At 44.3% G+C, this 14367-nt stretch overlaps 1 protein-coding gene across 2 annotated transcripts in view; it reads left to right on the top strand.

The window, feature by feature from the left end:
* The window catches only part of ENDOU (endonuclease, poly(U) specific), a 37641-nt gene that overhangs the window by 2477 nt on the left and 20797 nt on the right, over positions 1-14367 (top strand). The window contains exons 2-5 of one of the 2 annotated variants that reach the window (XM_053369782.1): positions 579-744; positions 10811-10945; positions 11658-11696; positions 12008-12173. In XM_053369782.1, coding sequence (XP_053225757.1) covers positions 687-744; positions 10811-10945; positions 11658-11696; positions 12008-12173 — 398 coding nt within the window. In that variant the 5' untranslated portion in view covers positions 579-686. Of the gene's footprint in view, positions 1-349; positions 745-10810; positions 10946-11657; positions 11697-12007; positions 12174-14367 lie in introns of those variants that run through there. The other variant, XM_053369776.1, reaches the window with a different exon arrangement.

A 14367-nucleotide genomic window follows, 5' to 3' on the forward strand; every position in this document is an offset into this window, starting at 1 on the left:
ATGCGAGTTACTTCTAATTTCACCCCATCCCTATCTGCATCAGAAGGATGTAGAGCTGACATTTTATTTGACATTTGTGTCCTTACAACAATCCTGTAAGGTAGATCGCTATTATTCTCTTCCCCATATTGCAGATTGTGGGTGATGCTGAAGATAATTTGTCGAAGGCCACTTACAGAATTTGAGGCTGAACAATCAGATTTTAACCAAGGGCTTTCTGGAGCATCTCTCCACTTCTTAATTGCTACAGTTTCAGAATCACTGTGCTAAAGCAACAGTTGGGGATCTAGGCTTATAAAGTTCCCCAAAATAAACCCACTGCTAGTAACTATATCTTGAAACACCTCTGTTGTAGAGCTGAATACATATTGCCACAGAAGCTACAAACAGGAATTTCCTGCCTGATGGCTGTGTTAATTTGATTGATATCACACAAGGTGATGCACAGACTCATACCTATGGCAGGAGCATCGCTGGCTGACACTCACATGCACCTCTTCCCACCCTGTGTGATGCCATGCTATCTCTCTCCAACCCTCAAAGCTCCTCCTCATTTGCTTTGCATGAACCACCCATAGCTTTATATATAGAACCATCCTGCGATGAAAGACAGCTTCAGTTGGTTGATTCTCTTCCCTGTGCCTCCTTGAAACTTCACCCTCATCACCATCTCTGCCACTGGGACCATGAAAACCTGGGCATGTCTTCTCCTGGCAGGAGCTTTCTGCAGCCTGGCATCTGGATGTAAGTAGTAGTAGTAGCAGTTGTAGCAGTAGTTTTTTTAAAAAAATTGATTGTTTAGATTATCTGTACCCAGAGAAATAGATGCTTTATGGTTTGATGCTGCACAGCGCTGAGGAAGAACTGCTTAAGGAACTATTGTATTGTCCACCTCGAGGTGCTGTTGGACTTCAGCTCCCATCAGCCCCAACCACCATGGCCAACGGTCAGGGACTATAGGGGGTGGAGTCCAGCAGGCCACGTGTTCCTCCCACCATAACCAATAGTCTGCACTGAGTATCAGTGGTTTCACACAGGACTATTTCCAAGATTTACCTTGAAATGCTGGGGATTGAACCTGGGACATTCTACATGCAAAACATGTGTCCTGCCCGTGCCACTGAGTTATGGTCCTTCCCCTTGCAACTGCAGAGCCACCTCTAAGTAAGTCCAAAACTGAGAGGCTCCAATCCTAAACACATTTACTAGCCAACAACTCCAAGAGAGCAGGACTTACTTCCAAGTAAATATGCCTAAGGTTGCAATGAAAAGAGATGGTTGATTACTCTGCATTTGATTGCTATAAGGTGGGTCTCAAGCTGATTCTTTTGCCAGGCATTGCACTTAAGGTGACAGCAGATGACAGGAATATTCCATCTGTGAGGTTGGGTGAGCGGCACATGCAAGCAACTCATCACTTTATATTGCAGTCATCAAGGGAATGTGTGAACTAGAGCTGTTCCACAAATCCCAGTGCTTTTTTTCTTTTAAAAAAATGTTTAGGTACTCATTTTGACTCAAGAAAATCACCATTTCATAGTTCAATTTGGGAAAAATAAATACAGTAAATGGACAAAAGTACAAAGATTCACAAAATGTTTGGGAGTATGCATACCTCTGTGTCCCCCAGAAAAAAAGCACTGGGTAGCACTCCACTGAAAAGTGGCCATTGAATGTGTGCTACTTGAAATGAGCGTACACACACACACACACACACACACGGAATAAACAATGCTGATTCCATCTGGGGGGGGGGTTGGGGTGGTACTGGGGAGTTTATTGGGCCAGATGTCCTCAGTGGGCTCCCCTCCTGGAGTGGGTTCATCTCCTTCCTTTGGTCCTTGCTGCCCTTTCACTTGCCTTCTCCCTCTTGAGTGCTTTTGCCTGGCAGCAATGGGCTCTTCCTGATCTGTGAGAATGCCCCTTGTTTGCTTGCTTGCCTGGATGGAGAGATGTCTGTGTGCGCACAGAAACATTTGACTTGTGCATGACTGAGATGTAGCCTACTGTACAGAGGTAAGAGTCACATCCATTGCACTGCCTGTTTTGCCTTTGGCTCTAACCACTGCACAGCATGTTGCCCCCACAAGGTTGTGCATGAAGTGGCTCATTGAAAAACGTTTCCCACCTCTGGGCTTCTGAAAAAACATCTGCAACATATTTTATGGTGTGCCCTTCTCTTTCCCATCTGGACATACAGCTAAATTGGATTGTAGCTTTAGTATAAGCTGGATTCATGACAAATTCATTCTCCAGACAGTTTTTTAAAAAATAAAAAACTATTATATTATATTTATGAGCATTGACAAATAGCTGCTCAATTGTAGTACTCATTAGCCAAGCAGGATAAAAGGGTGCATAGTGACAGTTCTGGTAGTAGCACAAAGCTATAGTATTACTGTTCGGGAGTGATGATTTGCCAGTGGTCAAGTCTGCCACTAAACAAGAAGCTGTCTTAAACACTATGAGGTAAATACAAGAAAGAATATTAAAAAAGGTTATGCATTTCTATGATTTGGTAAATATGGCTGTTATTGTGTGCAGGCCCTGTTGATATTAGAGAAAGAGTACTGTGAAAATACTATCCTTGATCATGATTCCAGTAGTTCATTTCCAAGTTTCTCTCACTGAGGGGAACACAAAAACATTTCATTGCTTCTAGTCCCTGCAGTCCAGCCCCAAAGAGGTATTCAGCCTGCACCACTGCTTGTCATTCCACATAGCTAGAAAAGGCTGGTGCATGTTCAGTTGGGTTATTATTGTCACAGAGTTGCTGCCATAATTAGGGGGGAATGGACTGAATGAAGTAGAGACACTTCCCAAGTTCTTTGGGCTTTTCCAAAATCTGTCATTTTTAAATTGCATCATCTTGTAATAGAAAAGCACCATGGCACTATAGGGAAGGTCCTTGCCTTCAGGGAAGGGCTGTGGCTCAGCAGGAGAGCACGTGCTTGGCATGCAAAATGTTCCAGCCTTAATCTCTGGCATCTCTTGGTGGAGTTGGGAAACCCTGGATGTCAGGAGAGCTGCTGCCAGTCAGAGCAGAGTGGACAATAATGAGAGAAACAGACCAAGGATCAGACTTGTATTCCCCTTTGGTCTTCTAAGAACATGGCGCTGCCACATATGGAGCGAGGAGGGGCAAAGCAGTGGGAGTCTGGTGAGCTGTGGCTGCTGTGGCAAAGCCAGTCTGACACTCCCATGTTGTGTCTATGCTGTGCCCACATCAGGCTGTTTCTTATTCTTAAAATGCTCAGATTCACAGCATAGTTCTATCTTTTTGTGCCAAGTCATCTTAAGCAAACGTCCTGCAAAACTGGAGGGGGGTTTATGTAGCCACAAGACTATAAAACCCAAGCCTGATGATATCTGGGCCTTTGGCTGAAGAGAGAAATTTACCAAGAACAGCACAGCCTGAGATGACCTTAATTTTTCCACCAAGGTAAATTCTCTGCCCCACCCCCTTTGAAATGCTGCTCAAAGCAAACAGTACTAAAACAGAATTGTGCATGTCAGTTTTGCATATACTAAATGCTTCACTGATTGCAAGGGCACACTAACCTTCCTCTAGAACACTATTTATGCTTCTGGTGGTGCACTATAGTACTCTCTCAGTATCAAGGCTGACTACTCGTGTGTTGTGTCCTTAAATCCAGAACCAGGAGAGGCAGACAGGTGGTTTTGCCAAAGACTATACCTGCACAGGACTTATGGGCTGGGAGGAACATCCAATATCTACAGCTAATTACAGCTGATTGATTTCTTGAGAAGATGTCCTCCTGAGTCTGTAACACTTCAGAATGCTGTTGGGAGGGATTGCTTGTGAATGCTCTTTTGAAAATAATAGAAACACAGTTTTACTAGTTTTCTACTTTCTACTTTTGTTGAGGTTCTTTTCATGTGCTGTAGCATTCAAACATGAGATTTTTCCTACCTGAATTAAGAAGTGGTACAGGTCCAGCAGAATTTTACCAACAAGATCAGCCATAGAACATAAATCACATACAGGCTTTATCATGAAGATGGTTCTGGGCTGTTGCCTGAGATGTTTGCACCATCTTCTTCCTGCCTGGGGGCATGAGCTGTTCATTAAGTTATGGCACCTTCCCTTTAATGCCAGCTTGGCCCTGCAACTGTGGGTGCCATGCAGCATGCATGGCCCTGGCCCTGAAATTTGTGGGTGCCCGACTCCTTCATGGGGAATTTTGTGGGTGCTCAGGCACTCAGGGCCCCAGGGAGTTGACACCTATGCTTTGACCCAAGAGATTTGGGTTCAAATCCCTGTTCAGCCATCCCTGTGCCAGCCAGTCTGTGAGGCGTGGTGAGAACAGCTGGGAGGGGTGGCAGATCTGCCGCCCCCCTCCCCCGAGCATGCCGCTCCTTGTCTCCTGTGCTTGTCATGCTCCTCCTCTGCACCCCCCCAGCCTGCTCCTTTCCAGCCTCCATTTTCTCCCCACCACCACAACCTTCAGCACACCAGGACTTTCCTGGGCCACCTCAGGTGGTGGTGGCAAAGGTGGAGGAGGTGGCATTTTCTGTTTTGCCTCAAGGCTCTCCCCTTTGACCTTCCTGTGGATCAGCTAAGGGAGAGGGAAGGTTGAGCAGGAACAACGCTGGATTCATGGTGGTGGGGGCAGTTTCCCTGCACAGGGTGCTGTGCTGAGGGGAGCAGAATGGAATAAATATTTAGGAGGAAGTGCCAAATTTTATTTTTATTCAGGGCACCATATTACCAAAGTCCTTCCCTGACAGGAGGTGGCAATGGCTCAGCAGGAGCCTGAGCAGGAGGATGCGGTCCTGTCACTTTGAATCATTGCCTTCACAGATGGGAACAGATCCACCTGCCCTGAAAGGGCACATGGTTGCAGTCCTGATGTTCTCACAAGGAGAGTGAGTGCCCTATACTTAATCTTTAGAAGCTCAGTGGGAGGGGCTGGGAAACTTGTTGGGACATCTTTGTCACTTCTGAACTTCCTGTCCTGCTCCTGAACTCCTGACCTTCTGACTCTTGATCATGGTGTCTGTTGCTGAGTCTGTACTGTTACTTTTCTGGATAAATAGCTCTTCCATCCTCAGAGCCACTGTCTCCATATGTTGCGTGTGACAATACTGAGCTAGATGGACCAATGGTATGACTCATTCTACATGACAGGCAAGATGTTCTCCTCTCCTGATGTTCAGCCAATATCTACCATCCTGTAACTCAAACCCACTAAATTAAGGTTACCAGATTTTTTTCAATAAATCCAGGACACTTTTCAACTTCAACGGATTTTGTATGGGAACTGATTTGTGAATTCGGGGAATGTCCCCAGGAAACGGGCATGTCTGGTAACCTTACACTAAATGCTCTGCCCTTTAGGGCAGCAGAGAGCAAGGCTTTGTCCACATCTAAATGGCAACCCATACGGTATCTGAAGAGGGCTATCATTCATGTCCCCCCTCAGTTCTCTTATTCCTAGGTTGGAGGTGTTGACCTAGTGTCAGAAAAATCCTCATCTTTGCAGTGGTGAGGGAGGGGGAGGGTACAGCAGCAACAACAGCAGTTTTATTATTTATACCCCATCCATCTGGGTGGGTTACCCCAGCCACTCTGGGCAGCTTCCAAGACATATAAAAACATAATAAAATGTCAGACATTAAAAACTTCCCAATACAGGGCTCCCTTCAGATGTTTTCTAAAAGTTGTGTAGTTCATTATCTCCTTGACATGTGAAGGGAGGGTCAGAGGCGTAGCAAGCTCAGGTGGTACCCAGTGAAGAATTTTTTTTTGTCACCCCCCCTCCACACATTGACAGCTCGGGGTAGGCTCGGGAGTCATGGGCAGGCGCCAAATGTCACCCCCTGAGCGATGACACCTGGGGAGGTCCACCCCCTTCCTACGCCTCTGCGACTCCCAAGTACCCCGAGCCATTGGGGGAAGGGGGCGCTATGCTGCTTTGCGGAGGCGCTGGCAAATCTGCGCAGCTCATCCTCTTGGGATCCACGGCTCCCGTCTGTCCCCCTCCCTCCCTCTCCAGCTTGCTGTACAGCGGCAAAGTGGGAGCCACTTACAGCAAGCTGGGGAGGGAGGGAGGTTGGGAGGGGGGCCCTGGCTCACCATAAGTGGCTCCTGCTTTGCCGCTTTACGGCGAGCCAGGGAGGGAAGGAGGGGGAGCTGTGGGTCCCGTCCGCCCCTCCCTGGCTCGCTGTAAAGTGGCAAAGCAGGAGCAGCTTATGGTGAGCCGGGGAGGGAGGGAGACTGGGAGGGGCCCCCGCCTGGCCATAAGCGGCTCCTGCTGGGGGTGGAGGGATCCCACCACCGTCCGTGCAACACTCCAGTCGCGCCGGTGGCAAACCACTGTGTACAGTGCATGTGTGGCATTGCTACGCACAGCGCATACGTGCAACACCACGCATGCGTTGTATGTAGCGGTTTGCCGCCCGAGAGCCGTACAGACAGTGATGGGATCCTCTGCTTGTGGCTGCAGCTGCAAACGGAGGATCCTGCACATGTGGCTGTAGCGGTGCAATGGCTGCTCACGGTGAAGCAACTGGGGTGGCGGGGCGAGCACCCTGTGGGGTGCGTTCTTGTCACCCTCCTAGACATGGCACCTGGGGCGCACCCCGCCACTCCCTTGCGACGCCACTGGGGAGGGTGTTCTACAAGGAAGGCACCGCTACTGAGAAGGCCCTCTACCTGGTTGCCTGTAACGTCACTTCTCACAGTGAGGGAACCGCCAGAAGACCCTCGGAGGAGGACCTCAGTGTCCAAGCTGAACGATGGGGGTGGAGACACTCCTTCAGGTATCCAGGGCCAAGGCCAATTAGTGTTTTAAAAGTCAGCACCAACACTCTGACTTGTGTTTGGAAATGTACTGGGAGCCGGTGAAGATAATTTAGGACCAGTGTTATATGGTCCCGGCGGCCACTCCCAGTCACCAGTCTAGCTGCTTTATTCTGGATTAGTTTAAGTTTCTGAGCCACCTTCAAAGGTAGCCCCAAGCAGAGTACATTGTAATAGTCCAAGTGGGAAATAACCAGAGCATGTACAACTCTGGTGGGATGGCGTGCAGGCAGGTAGGGTCTCAGCCAGCATATTAGATGGAGCTGGTAGACAGCCACCCTGGACACAGATGAGGAATAAAAAGGTCTTCCTGCTGTAATGTCGGGTTGCACATAGTGTAGAACGAAGAACTGAATCATCATCATATTTCTTGAAATGCCTGCAATCCTGTGCAAAAAAATCCCATCAGTTTAATGAACTTTGTAGAGGCAGATCTACGGGCAGGGTTGACGTCATTTTAAAATGCATATTTTATGCAGTTAATAAATATGTTCTGGTTTAACCGCTCTTTCTTGATGCTTGCTCTATTGCACAGTTGCTTGGAACAGTTACTTAATGGATGGTAAGAGTTGCCACATTTAGCAAGCATCTCAATATGTCACACATTATGATGAACTGATGATTAATTAACCTGAATGAAGTAACAAAAAGCTACTACCAAGGTGATGATGAATAATAAAGAGAGCAAGCAACCCAGGGACTGAAATATGAAATGTAACACCATGAATCACATTTATTCATCTCTAAATAAAATTTGTTTTTGAGTTTTTAACTTTTGTGTTGAAAATTGAAAAGGGGAGATAATGTATGGCTTATCTGAAAGACCCTATTCACTCATACGAACCTGTCTGGGTTCTGAGATCCTCAGGAGAGGAAGATCTCCTCTCAGTCCTGCCAGCCTCATAGGCACACCGGCATGTTTGAAAGGGAAGTAGTACAGAGCCTTCTCAGTGGTGGCTGCTCCCAGACTTTGGAGGTCCCTCCCTAGAGAAGCTAGACCGGCTCCCGTCCTTTCACCGGAAACTGACTGCTTTTAACAAAACGGCTAGTGCCGTACGGTTTTTATTGTAATTATTTTTATGGTTTCGATTGGTGTGTGTGTGTGTGTGTAGATATTGTTTTAATTCTATCTATGTTTAATTGTTTTTGAATGAGTGTTTTTAGCTGTTCGTATTTTTATCTGCCTTGAGTCTCTGCTAGGGAAAAAGGTCAGAGACCCTCAAATGTACTGAGTACAAGCAATCAGAATAAGGTTCACTATTTGACTGCTGAGTCAGGACTCTAAACTGTGTTTTATATAATCAACTTTTTATTTTGTTCTGTATATACTGCAATGTTCTTTTGTTGCAATGGCTGCAATGGCTGATGCAAATAAAGTCTCATTCATTCATTCATTCATTCACTGAGTACAAGTGGTGATCTTCACGTGGGGATAATCTCGCTCCCCACACCCAAAACTGAAGGCAGTTAAAAGAGAGGTCACTGCATCATACTTTCATCTCTGGTAAACATGTTTTGCAGGTTTATGAATTATTTCAAAAATTTACAAAACCAATTTTATTAGAAGCAAGAGTGAGTTTTAAAAAGTAGTGTGTTCCATGGAAACAGATGCTTTCTCAAACTACTTTGAACTTCAAAAACCGTGACACAATATCGTATGCCGAAATGTCCGCTTCCAATTTCCACTGATGTTCTGAGGCAGATTAGCACTTTGAAAATCACTGAGGTTTCCACTGGCAATCAAAATGTGCTTTTTATTTCCCCAGTCATTAACAGCAGGTTTCGGGGAATTTTGCTGACCCCCTCTAGATTGAATCTCTTACCATGATCAGGAGATGGCAAAAAGTCTCACTAGTGTCTACTCTGCTCAAGGTTACAAGCTTCATTATATAAACAAGCATGATTACAGCCATTTGCCTTCTGCAAATAACATGCATTGCGGAACTCTTGTCCTCCTGAGAACAAGAGAACACTCACACATATTTAGTTTGTGGAGCTGCATGTGAAATCATTTGATTTATATTCTACACAGTGATGGAAATCAGGGTTACATTCAAAGGATGTGTGGATCTGTCAATTTGGATTCTCTCTGCTTCTCATTTTTTCATAATTTCACTTTGCCCCTTTGGATCACTTTTGTAATCACAAAAACCAACATTTTATTGTGCAATAATATACACATTTTAAATTTAATTTCCCCTAATATACACATTTTTGCAAGCAATTTCCCCACATAAGTGCATTTATTTGTTATTTATATATGTGTTTATGGACACTCCCCTAACATGCACATTTTTAAATACATTCTTTGGGTTTGGAGAAGTGCATCACAAAATCTGGACAAGTGCATATTTTGAAGGATACTCATGTTCCAGTTCATGCAAATTAGGCAACTGCACATTAAAAGACGAAGCATAATGAACACACACACCATTATATATTAGCTCCATCAGAGTTTCTGCATCACTTGCCTTCAATTCATGTCCTAAGATTCCATATTTTTTTGCACTAAAAGGATGCAGATTTCATTTAAAAAATATGCTTCTGATTGTAAATAAATAAAAAATATCAAAGCAGTTTTTAAAAAGCCTCAAGGTGGATAGTCAGTGTGGTGCCCTCCAGAAATTTTGGATTCTCTCTCCCATCTCCCCTGACCATTGGTCCTGCTGGCCAGGGCTGATGCAAGTTGTGGTCCAAAACAGCTATCCATGTTCCCTACCTCTGTGCTATTACTGGTGGTACTGGGGTTCTTTGCCTATAATATTTATAATCTACTTTAGATGGACAGGGAATAGGAACAAGGGGGGGCAGGGTTGCCAGCTTCTTTTCTTATCTAGCTCTCCCGGGTGCTCTGCTTTTGTCTCCAGGGGTGGGGGGATCTGCATGCTGTTAAGGCACAAGAGCAGAGCTGGTGAAGAAAAGGAGGTGACCCTGGGAATAAGTGGTGCCTGGCATAGGATAAAATAGAGGTGAGTCAGCTTGCAGGAGGGAAACAGGTAAAGTGAGGTTGACACAATTCATAGATGCTGCTAAAGTATTGCTACTCACCAATCTCTGCCGAGGAGTAGCAAGAGATTCCAGGGGTCTTGGCACATAACTAGGTTTTGTGTTTCCTTGGCTAGTGTATTTATGAAATATGGTTTATTCATACATAGTTACGCCTGAGTTTTATGGAGAAAGAGTTCGCAGTATTTACATCTCAAGAGGCGCTTGTCCTTTCCCAGCAGCACAGCATCGGATTCAGAGGCATCTTAATTAAGTATCATTTATTACATTTGTATACCGTCTTTCATCCGTAGCTCTCAGGGTAGTTCACAGCATAAAAATGCAAGATAAAAACACAAAATACATAATAAAAACAACAAGAACAAACCAAAGACCTCCACCCCCCCCAAGGAAGGTGGGAGGGACCATAATGAGTGGAGTTCATGGCACTCACTCAAAAATGTACCTATTTGGTGACCTCGCTTCTCCCAGCTTCTTGAAGGAAACAGTAATGCAATGCTGTTATGTTACTGGTAAGAGTGTCTCTAAGTACAGAGTGCCCTTCCCTCATACTCACAACTTTAGCCAGTCCCAGCATAATTAAGGAGCTGAGAAGGGATGATAGCTCAAGGCTGCAGCATATGTTTGTATTCTGAATGCTCTGGGTTCAATCTCTGGCATCTCCAGGTTAAAAATGTGAGCCTGCAGGTGATTTGAAATGTACCCACACCTGAGATACTGGAGAGCCATCAGAGTAGACAATCTGGCAGCTTCCTTTTTGCATGGATTAAGCTAGCCAGTAGCATCCCCTGTATATTCTAAGGGACTCATCACTTCTTGCAGCATTCTGATAACACAAACAAATGTTTCTGAAACAGTTTAAGGTTGTACTCTACTAGCCCTCCTAACCTATACAGTGGTACTACACCCCTTTCTGCATATGCCCACTTTCACTTTGACTGCAATCTGCTAAACCACAGATTCCAACCTTAATTTCAGCTTTATATGGCCCCCCTGATTCCTGCAAAGGGCGATGTAATGAAAAATACAATCCAAAAGATGTTTGCCACTGCAACAGCAAATGTGAACGACACCAGAACTGTTGTGAAGACTACCATAGCCATTGCCAGCAAGGTGAGTGAAAACTCTGGACGCTAATGATACTAAAGTTCTCCTGTGGTCATTCCCTGCTTAAGTTGTTTTCCTAAAGCCATCTGGTTGACCTCCTCTGTGGGAAACAGATGGTGAACTAGGTAGGCCTTAGGTCTGGTCCAGTTTGGTATGACAGAAACATCCATATAAATAAATGGAAAAGGTTTATACCTGTCTGGTCAGGGGCAAAGGTGGGGTATAAAACAACAACAAAAACACTTGACTAATGGGTTCTGGTTCTTGATGCTAGCCTATCATCATCACTACCATCCTTGCAATTGATTATCCACCCTTCACCCTAAGGGTGTGTTGCAACAATTAAAACACAATATTTTCTTTTAAAAATATATCACTATCACCAAGATGCTCCAGTTACAGATAGGTAGCCGTGTTGGTCTGCCATAGTCAAAACAAAAATTTTTTTCCCTTCCAGTAGCACCTTAAAGACCAACTAAGTTAGTTCTTGGTATGAGCTTTCGTGTGCATGCACGAAATCTGAAGAAGTGTGCATGCACACGAAAGCTCATACCAAGAACTAACTTGGTCTTTAAGGTGCTACTGGAAGGGAAAAAATTTTTTTTTTGACCAAGATGCTCTTAAGAGTCAAGACACTTCTCAAAAACAGTTTCATTTTGCACTGGTCAAGGGGCCTTGATATGGTTTGTGTACAATCATTTCTCCTTTCTTTTATCAGCTAATGCAGATGGCAAAGAAACAGGCACAGTATTTGATGGTGAGTACTTGAATTGCTTTTTAGATGAGTTGTTTGTGACATGTAGAATAGCAAACCAGGAGCAGGTGGTGAGTTGGTTCGCTGGTGAGAGTTGTTGGTTGCTACTGTGGAGGAACTGAGGTGGCAGCATGCTTCTGAACACCAGTTGCTGGGATCCACAGGAGGGGAAAGTGCTGTCTTGCTCAGGTCCTGCATGCAAGCTTCCCACAGGCACCTGGTGGACCACAGTGAGAAGAGGGTTCTGGACTAGATGGGTCATTGGGCTGATCCAGAAGGTTGTCCTTACACTCAAATGTCTGTCTCTCCCACAGGGGAATTCTCCAGTAGTGATGATGCAATCACCAATGAAGAATTGCAACAAACATCTGAGCAGCTTTACCAAAGTGACATTAACAGAGCTGGGGAGGCTGATATCACCCTTAACAAGCAACACTTAGCTTCAAAGAATCAGGAGAACAAGGACCAGTCACCAAAACCGTGAGTTCCACACAGACTTGAGACATGAAGGTGCCCTGTTTTTAAGAGCATTAAGTCTCTGGCTACTGGATCAGGCCAGTGGCCTGCCTCTACTCCAGCATCCTGTTCTCACAGTGGTCAGCCAGATGCCCCCAAAGTGAAAACCCCAAGCAGGACCTGAGCACAGCTGTGTTCTCCAGTTGCAGCTCATTATTTGGTATTCAAAGGTAGACTGTTCTTGTGTGCCATGTCCACCCTTTCCCAGACCACAAAAAGCACTCTGCAGGTGCCCCAAGACCATTCAATGTTAGTGTTACACATTTGCAAGGCTGACACTGAAATAACTTGCGGCGGGAGCTCTGATAAAACCCTATCAAGCTAGACTTAAGCAGCTGCAACTCCAGCGATGGAGCTGAAGCCTGCATGCATTTAATGTTTGTAAAGAGCAGATTAAAAATAATTATTCTTGCTCAATTGAGTGGATGTATCTTGTCTTCCACTGGGGAAGTCTGCCCCCTGGTGGCCGCTTGATCCTGCAGCAGTTTAAATCAAAGCCTCCAGCCTGCAGATGGATGAAAAGAGAGAGAGAGCAAGCAATCAGGAGAGAGAGAGCTGCATCTGTGGGATGCAACTGTTTAAAAGTGCAACTCTAGAGCTCAGCATCTTTCCACCTCCTGCTAACCCGGAGGCACGCCCTGCAGGTAGGAGACGTGGGTCCAATAGGATGGGATGGAAATTGGGAATCTGCAGAGAGGAAGGTGGTTGAAATAAATGTTTGAATGGGCTACTTTGATGCGGGTGTTTGTTGTTTTTTGCTGGTTTTAGCAAAAAGGCTTTAAGTTACTTAAAAAGACAGAATTTAATAATCTTGCTAATTTGTTAAACTGTAAGGCACTTTTAAAAAAAAGTATATTGCAAAATAGGGCTGTTGGAATTGCAGACTGGGGGTTTCAGACACGCAAAGCGATTCTTCCAGCGTGAAGGTTGCTCTGGTTATCCAAACTGAACGTAATAATAATTTGGTTGCATTTTACAAAGCACTTCAGGGTGGTTCAGACGCTTCCTTCCAGAAAGCTCCCCTGCCTGTGAAATCTTCCTAACAGCCTTGTGAGGTGGGCTCCTTCCTATGTTTGTAGCAAATGGTTTTGGAAGCAGGTGGGAGTTTACTAAGATGCTGGCTTTGTTTGATCATTTGTATTTTGCTGCCTATAAACCTTACTTGGTCCACGTTAATTTTCTTGCCCTTACCGGCAGTGGTGGCGGCAGCAGATGGGGTGGGTAGGGGATTTATGTATTTCTACGGGGAAAAGATAAATGTCATAAATTTATTTAGTGATAATGACAAAGCAGATGCCACTTGAAAATAAATTAGAAATGTTAAACAATCCAGAAAAAAATGAGTGTTTCATAAATTACTATAAAAATTTATATAAAGCAGAAGAGGATGAAAATAAAATAGAAGAATTCCTGACCAAGAATAGATTACCATTGATAACAGAAGAAGAACAAAAATATTTAAATGGCCCCATAAACATTAATGAAATAAAGGACGCGATTGCAAAATCTAAAGTTGGAAAATCTCCAGGGCCAGACAGAATCTCTGTAATGTACTATAGGAAAATCAAAGAGATATTACTACCAGTACTGGAAGGCATGATGAACAAAATATTAGAAGGGAAGGTTCCAAAATCTTGGCAGGAGGCGTTATTAACATTAATACCGAAACAAGGTTCAAATCTGTCTGAAACTAGGAATTATAGACCAATCTCTCTATTAAATATGGATTACAAAATATTTGCAAAATTTTTGGCTAATAGATTAAACAAATTTTGGGGAAGAATAATTAATGAGGACCAATCTGGTTTTTTTTAGCGGGGAGACAAATTAAAGACAATATGAGAATGGTAATAGATATAATTGAATATTTAGAAATGAGGCTGGACTAAAAGGCAGCCCTGATGCTGGTTGATGCGGAAAAAGCTTTTGACAATGTATCTTGGAAGTACATGCTAAAAACCATTTAAACAATGAGATTAGGAGAGAAAATATGTAGTGGAATTCAAGCGATATATAAATCCCAAAGGGCAACTGATTATAAATAATAAATTGTCAGATTCCTTCGACATCTCTAAAGGAACAAGGCAGGGATGCCCACTGTCGCCCCTTCTCTTCATAACAGTGTTAGAAACACATCTAAAGGTGATAGGAATGATCC

The sequence above is a fragment of the Podarcis raffonei genome, chromosome 2 (genome assembly GCF_027172205.1).
Source record: "Podarcis raffonei isolate rPodRaf1 chromosome 2, rPodRaf1.pri, whole genome shotgun sequence".
Classification (NCBI taxonomy): Eukaryota; Metazoa; Chordata; class Lepidosauria; order Squamata; family Lacertidae; genus Podarcis; species Podarcis raffonei.